Source organism: Mus pahari, chromosome 2 (assembly GCF_900095145.1).
Source record: "Mus pahari chromosome 2, PAHARI_EIJ_v1.1, whole genome shotgun sequence".
Taxonomy (NCBI): Eukaryota; Metazoa; Chordata; class Mammalia; order Rodentia; family Muridae; genus Mus; species Mus pahari.
The window spans coordinates 113995996-114004149 of NC_034591.1; the positions used below are offsets into that span (position 1 = coordinate 113995996).

Below are 8154 nucleotides of genomic sequence, written 5' to 3' on the forward strand. Positions count from 1 at the left end.
TTACCTAAGAAGAAAGTAAGGCTGGGGGGAGTTAGGACATTTCTCCACTGACCTGGAGAGATGACTCAGAGGTTAAGAGCATTTGCTGTCCTTACAGAGGACCCAGATTCAAGTCCCAGTTCCCACGCGGCAGCTTAGAATCATCTGTAACTCCAGTTCCAAGCGCTCTGGCACCCTCTTCTGACCTCAGCAGGCACAAAGCATTCGGGTAGGGCACATGCACAATGCAGGCAAGACACATTCACAATAAATTAGTTTTGTTTTGTTTTGTTTTTAAAGGAACTACTTTTCTCCAAAGTAAATTGCTGGATTCTATTGCCAAGCTATCCTAAATACCAGTGGCAGAAGAAATGTTCATAAAGCCCCCATAGTTTCCTCAATTGCCTTTCTAATCAGCAAGGACAACTAAATCTGACTTAGCTTCAAGTATATTTTATTACTCTTTGTTTTAGGGGAAGTTGGTGGTCTTAGTAGAGCACTTTGAGTTTGGTTAAAAATTTACAGTTGCAAATTTAGAATCACTGTTACCTTAGGCACTGCCATCTTAGAAGCCTGGGGGTCAGGGGGATCCTGGACACCACAAGAAAACAACCCACAGCATCAACTAAGCAGGGTTCATAGGAGCTCACAGAAACTGAAGCGGCTAGCACAGGGCCTACATGTGTCTGTGCTAGGTCCTCTGTGGATATGTTATGGTTGTGTAGCTTGGTGGGTTTGTAGAAGTTGTTTTCTTAGGTAAATGTTATTTGTTTAATATTGGAATAAAACTAAGAAACCTCTCTGGCCTGGGAAGCCATGTTTCTGCCCAGGAACACAGAGCACCTCCAGCAGTTGTTTGCTTTGAAGCTGCTAAGAGCTCACTGGGGAAGAAGTGAAGCCATCCACTTCTATCTTCTATCTATAACGATGGCACAACGGTTCAGTAATTTTGCCACAAGGCAGCAGAAATGAAGAGCGAAGAAAAAGGCGAGCTGGCAATCAGTGGTTCATTTCAGTCAAACCCTCGCTCCCATTTTTTCCTAGTCTGATTTCACACAAAGTGACTCATGAAAATTACACTCACATGTGGGAAGATTAGCAATACTGGACTTCAGTGACACTGAGGCCGGCTCCCATTCCAATCCACTTAGATTGACAGCTCAACAGTTGCTTTTTTTTTTTTTTTTCTCCCTTCAGGGCAAAGAACACACGCAAACGGTGTGTTTAAAAAGAGATGGCTTGCATTTAAACTGCCAGAGGGAACTGACACCACCTTTAGTTTTAGGTAGGGGATTTCCGCTAGTTACTTTTTGTCCTTACCTTTGGTAAAGCCCATTGCTCTCCGTCACTAACCACTTCCAGCCAATCACAAACAGACCAACACACCCGCCCGCAGCCAATTTCCTGGGCCCTGCGGTGCTCCAACCGCAGAGCCAATCCGGAGGAGCCGCTGTCAACTTTCATCCAGCTGGTTGCCGCCGCCGCCGCCTCCAGATTCCGAAGGCGAAGCTTGCGAAGCAGAGGAACATGGACGTGAACCTCGCCCCGCTCCGTGCCTGGGACGATTTCTTCCCCGGCTCTGATCGTTTCGCCCGGCCGGACTTCAGAGACATCTCCAAATGGAACAACCGTGTAGTGAGCAATCTGCTCTATTATCAGACCAACTACCTGGTGGTGGCTGCCATGATGATTTCGGTTGTTGGGTAAGTGGGGTCTTCTGCCTGGAGCACCTGTCCAGAGTCAGGACGTAGGGACCCCGGGGACAAGATCGCGAGATGCAAGACTAGGTCCACACCGAGCGCCTGCCCTGAGGTCTCGGGAAGTGGCCAACCCAATGGAAACTTGTTCTCAGGGCGAGGCCACAGCTCTCTGAGGTCCCCTTTCTTTCTCTTTTTTGCTCTAGAGGCTTGAGCAGGGACCCTGGGAGGGAAGAGGTGAGGAAAATGCTGAGAACTTGGGACAATGAGAACTACCCCCTCCCACGTCCCCCGTGCTGAAGTCATCCGCCTGTCAGATGTCTGTAGCACAGTGGGTGTTTTAAAAATAAGAAAAAACGTGGTGGTGGTGTAACCTTGTCCTGTCTAGAAAAGCCTGGAGTGACTGGGTGTGGACCCAGGGCTGTGTTTAAGTGGCCTCTCTGGCTAAGGTCTGTCTGTACTGTACGTGGAGCTGAGCTTCAGCTCAGGAGGGTGCGAGTCTCCTGGTGGCGCATCTTCCCCTGTGAGGTGACTCTGGAAATGAGGCCCCCTGACATTTTTTTTTTTTTCCCCAGAAGTTGCCAGACGCGGTCGCTTTAGCTTTGCTCCTTAGCCTGGGGTCTTAGACATCTCTGAAGGCCTTTTCAATGCTAGTTAAGAAGTTCCCTGTGCTAAGTAAGGTTAGACGTGAACATTCTGGCGCACATACACGTACACATTTCCGCACCTGTTTCCCGAGAAGTCCTTGTAGGTTACCCTTTAAAAATGCTTCTCCCACCTTTTAACAAAATAAATGGTTATATTCGCCATTTTATTATCTCTTATACGAATTTAAATAGAAGGCTTTACAAAGCACCCTCTTGCCCTAAAAGAAGTCCTTTTCTAAGGTTTCTCTTTCAGAACAAACCCAAAGAAAAAGAGAAGCGGCTAGGGAGAAAAACAAAAAACAAACAAACCCAAAAAGGAGAGAGGAGAGATTCACACTTGGGGCGCTTAGGGAGGGGTGCGTGATAAGGCGCTGTCTTAAATTGGCCCGAGGTTAGCTGGCTTATTTACTTAGCTACCTCTGGGCACCAGACCCCACGCCAGGCTCTGAGCACACCAAAGATGAATCAGACTTGAATTCTGGCCCAGGGACACATGGCATTTGCTGAGCCTCAAAAGGAGCAAACTCCGCAGCACAGAGGAGACTGGCAAGCTTCCCCATTTCCGGGCGTGGTTCGGAGTGGTCACCGGTTCTCAAATGCGGGCTCCATGTGAGATCTTAGCTGTGTGTGGCTGAAGGAACTGCCAACTCTGGGGATGGCCTAGTATGCAGAGGACACAGGTTCTAGTGGACTCTGTCTAAATGGGCAGCTGAGGAACCATTAGTCAGGGGAAGAAAGCCAGAGGCAGTTGTTCCTGAACCTGCCCCCAAAACTGTGCTTTTTTGTTTGTTTGTTTGTTTGTTTGTTTTTTCGAGACAGGATTTCTCTGTATAGCCCTGGCAGTCCTGGAACTCACTTCGTAGACCGGGCTGGCCTCGAACTCAGAAATCCGCCTGCCTCTGCTTCCTGAGTGCTGGGATTAAAGGCGTGCGCCACCACGCCCGGCCAAAACTGTGCTTCTTCCCAGAGGAGAAACTTCACAACGTTTCTTTTAAAAAACTAGCTGGGCACTGCTGGTGCACGCCTTCAATCGCAGCATTTGGGAGGCAGAGGCAGTCAGATCTCTGTCAGTTCAAGGCCAGCTTAGTCTACAGAGCAAGTTTGAGTATAGCTGGGGGCACACAGAGGAAACCCCATTTTGAAAAACCAACAAAACCGAACCAAAGAACTCTAATAATGGGTTTACATCTCATGTAAACTTTCATATTCTCTTCTTCCTCTTTGGTGGTTCCATAGTTATGGGGTGGATTATCTTATCTTAAATGGAAAGGTTTGACACAGACCAATCAAATATACAAGGAAAACAATAAAATCCCCCTCCCCTCACACTCAAAGCATTATGTGTCCAGACTCCAGCACAGCCCTGGTCACCTTGTGGCCTTCATAGAACTCATTTGTCACAGTCAACTCTTAACTAAATATAGCTCTCTCATTATGGTCTTAGGTCACTAAACCTGGCAGTCTGGAGTCTTCACCTTTCCCATTTCTAGTTCATAAAGAACTATTAATTGTATTAGCTATGTCTTTGAAGATAAGGAGAAAATTACCTGTTGTTATATATCTGCAAAGAGCCAGGCAAGGCATGATAGCTTATGCTTATAAACCCAGCGTTCCAGAGGCCGAGGCAGGAGGATTACATGAGTTCCAGACCAACCAGAAACATGAAATTTTCTTTATACCCCAGAATAATTTGAGCCTGTAACCTTTGTTTTTTTTTTTTTCTATGCATCTCTAAACACTTTCTAGCTTTCCCCACAAATTCTTCTTTTCTTTCTTTATAACTAATAATAATAAACTTTTCTAGAGGGCTCTGTGTGCTAAATACTTTGCTAAGTACTGTGTGCTAAGTATTTTACTGCATTGTGTCATGCAGTTCCACCACTAAACTATTATTATCTTCATTATTGAACCTGACACTCAGAGAAGTTGAATGACATACTTACAGCCACAGACCCAGGCTTGTCCCTTTAACTACTGTGGCATCTTCCTGGGAGTCAGGAGGTTTAGAATTATAGTGCCTGAAAGGTGGAGGAAATCCAATACCTTTGGGAGCAGAGAAGCGTAGCTGATTCCAGAACATTCCCCCATTCTAAACAGAACTGTCCTCTTTGGATGCTGCAGAGGATGGGTGGGTCTGGGCACTTCTGGGAAGTGCTTATCTGGATCCTCTGCTGGTGGGTAATAGTCTCTCATGAGGAAATGGTCAGTGATTCCATCCCTGTGGCCAGGCAGCCCCTTGGGGACACTGGATGGCTCTTAAGGTCCTCTATTGTTTCGGATTGGTTTGGCTGAGGATAGGCAGGGCTTTTTTTTTTTTTTTTTTTTTTCAGATCTCAGCATGGGGAGGGGAGTACAGGAGTACATGATGTAGCAGCCCCAGAAGCACTAGGAAACACTAGACGGAGATGCAGATTAAAAGGGGTTAAAACAGAGGTAGATGTCCATATTGGATCCTGACCAGGAAGGGCATGGGGGTTAGAAGTTAAGTCTTCAAGCAAGGCGTGGCAGTGCATGTTTATTATCCCAGCAATACAGAGGTCAAGGCAGGAGGGTAGAGAGTTTGATGGCAGCCTGAGTTACACAGTGAGTTTTGTGTTGTGTGTCAAGACTCCATCTCAAAAAGAAGGGGAAGTCTGGTCTTTGTCCTAAAAACCATGGCTTTATTCAGTACCTGACTTCCACGTCCATTGTGCTTCTCAGATTCTGGGAACTCCTTCTCCTCCCCCGCCTCTTTCTCCTCTTCTTCCTTCTCCCCCTCCTTCTCCTCCTTTTTCTCCTCCTACTCCTCACTCCCCTCCTCCTCTTTTTCCTCCTCTTCCTCCTTTTTGTCCTCTTTCTCCTTCCTCTTCTTCTCCTTCCTCTTCCTCCTCTCTTTCCCCACCCTCCTCCTCTCACACTCTCTACTTCTCCTCCCACCATCTCTGGTTTTGTTTTGTTTTGTTTTAAAGACAGGGTCTCGATCTTGGCTGGCTTGGAACTCAAGGTTCTCCAGCTTCAGTCTCCTAAGGGCTATGATTACAGGGTGCGTATCACTTAGCCTCCTAGCCCCTCTTACAGTTTTTATTTTCATCTGTCTCTTTAAGTAGTATAAGTTAGTAGTTAGGAGTCAGATTAAGTATGTCAGAATCCCAGATGCCAGGCACTAGCTGTGTGAGCACGCTGCCTCATCTGCATAGCAGCACCCACCTGGAAGGCCTGCCTGTAGACTAGCCAGCAGCCCATAGGTGGTCCTTTTGCAAGAGCCTCCTGATTTCTGCTGCATAAAATGTTACTTATCTCTTATTACTGTTAGTGTTGCCTACAAGACAACTCAGAAGCACAGCTGCTTTAGATCATTGACCTCCACCTCCATAGTCCAGCCTGGGGCTGTTTTCCCACTTCTGCAAGATTCAGCTTTGGTATTACCTCTTGGCAAACACACTGTCCCCGTGTCTCTCATTGCTAGCGTTAATTGGACCCCACACCTGTACTTGTTGCTTTCCTGTTACCCCAAGCACACAAATACATAGGGATTGCGTATACCTATATACAAGAAAAGAAAGATGTCTAAGATGAGAGGCCAGAAACTATCTTCCTATCCATGGCAAGAGTCATCCATGCATTAAGATATTATATTTACATCACACATGTCAACAGAAGTTGTCTTAATCATTGTTCTGTTGCTGTGAGGAGACACCATGACCACAGCAGTTCTTATAAAAGAAGTATTTAATTGGGGCTTGCTTATAGTTTCAGAGATTTAGTCCTTTATCATCATGGCAGGGAGTACGTTGCCACACGTGGCACTGGAGCAGTAGGGGAGAGGTACATCCTGATCCACAGGCCAATGAGGGGTAGGGCAGAGACAGAGGCTGAGCCCGGCAGGGGCTTTTGACACCTCAATGCCCACCCCCAGTGACACTTCCTCACACCTCCTAATCCTTCTAATCCTTTCAAAGGTGTCCACTCCCTAACTGAACATCCCAATACATGGGACTATGGGAGCCTCTGGCATTCAAACCACCACCTCAGTCTTTGCTGTTGTTTTTGTTTCTATTTTGTTTTGTTTTCCCAAAGTAAAAAAAAAAAAAAAAAAAAAAACCACAGGCAACCGTTAATTACACTTGAAACATTAGTACTAAGCCTGCTCTCCACTCTGGCTGCGGGTGAGGATACCTGTGTGCTTGATGGAATGCCTACAGATATGAACTGGAAACATCTATTCAAGAGCAATAGCAGTTCACATTAGGGAGTTTATCAGAAATGAAGACTCCCTGGCTCATTTCTGACCTCTTGGCTTTATATTTTAGCAAGGGTCTTGGAGGATTCGTCCTTACATTAAAATTTGGTCTACTCTGACTCAAAAGAAACACCAACAGTGAATTAATAGCATAATTAAATGGCACAGTGACTTACGGCATTGCCACTTTTGCAGATTCTGATTATATCGTTTTGTTGCTAGGTTCGGGAATCTGTTGCTTTTCCCCCTTCTGACTCTCCAAGCGACTGTTATATGTATACCCTGAGTCTGAGTGAGAGCTAGGAATCCCGCTGAGTACCCACACTTTTGGAAACATGAAGGTTTGAGGTCATGCAGTCAATTGGAACCCAAACTGCTTATGGTAGCCGAGGTGATTGCTAGCAGGTGAAATAACTTTTCAATCAAACCGTATGGTAAATTTGCTAAAGTTCCTGCTTAATAGTTAAATTTAACTATGTGAAAATTACATCATTTTACTGCCATGCTAACTTATCTTACTCCTTCCTGATATGAAAGCCCATGTTTTGTATTTTCTGGTGTGGCCTCAGAGTCACTAACCACACACTGTAGTTGCAACTTGTAAATGCTTCTCCTTGCCTACCAGGCACAGGCACACATTTCCCCCTCCCCCCTAACACAGAGCCCTGTCGCTGCTGGCTGAATAAGCCCAGGTTTTCTTGGCAGGAATCACCCTGTGTCCTGATCATTTGGCCCATGAAAGTGTTAAAGGAGGGTGGGATCAACAGCTGCTACTTTATGCTTCTGGCTTGCCAAGACCGTAAGACATTTCTAGAAGGCTAGTAATTATAGACTTGAAAAAAAAAAAAAGTATTAAGGTAATTCTCTTCAAAACGAGTATGGTTCTGTGTGTGCCCAAGGCATATGGCTGTCAGTGTCTGGTAGTGAGAATGCTTACATTGTGCTTTTAAATGCTACAAGGAGAAAGAGCTGGTTGCCAGTTGGTGAGGGAAGAAAGAGCTAAGAAAGAGGACTGGTGCCCTGCCTGGGGATATATTTAAACATTTGTGGGAAGAAAAGACTCGACATCTGTGTCCTCCCCTACTGGCCTCTAAATAGCCCTCGAGGTTGCTCCCTTGTAGCCACTGTCCTTTGCCCTGGCTTTGATCAGGTAAACCAGATCATCTCAGGGGTTTGTTGTCTGTTTGTTTGTTTTTCTATACTAAAAGGTAGACAGTAAGACAAATGATTCTTGGAATTTTTTTTCGTAGACCATTTATTGCCATTCACAGACAGTCAGTGAACCCTCCACAAGCCCAGTCCTGTTTCACCCAGTGCCTGTCCATTGACCCTATTTATATGTTTATGCTGGTAGCTTTGTTCCCTTACAGATTTATTTGTCATTTTTTTAAAACTCTTTCTATTCTACCAGTGTAATGAACGGTAAGAATGATGGGAAATGGAAACTACTAACAATCATTTTCATGGTCGTTTGCAAATCGAATAAATGGCCATCTGTTTATGCTTTATGATTAGTGAGTGCCAGTGGCTTTGCAATGGATTCTTTTTTTTTTTTTTTTTTTTTTAGACAGGGTTTCTCTATATAGCCCTATTTCAATTGCACAGAACTAAC

At 45.4% G+C, this 8154-nt stretch overlaps 1 protein-coding gene across 1 annotated transcript in view; it reads left to right on the forward strand.

The window, feature by feature from the left end:
• Positions 1–1441: 1441 nt before the first annotated feature.
• The window catches only part of Arl6ip5 (ADP ribosylation factor like GTPase 6 interacting protein 5), a 22799-nt gene continuing 16086 nt past the window's right edge, over positions 1442–8154 (forward strand). The window contains exon 1 of the mRNA XM_021190739.2: positions 1442–1682. Within this exon, the coding sequence (XP_021046398.1) occupies positions 1507–1682 (176 nt within the window). The 5' untranslated portion in view covers positions 1442–1506. The remainder of the gene's footprint in view (positions 1683–8154) is intronic.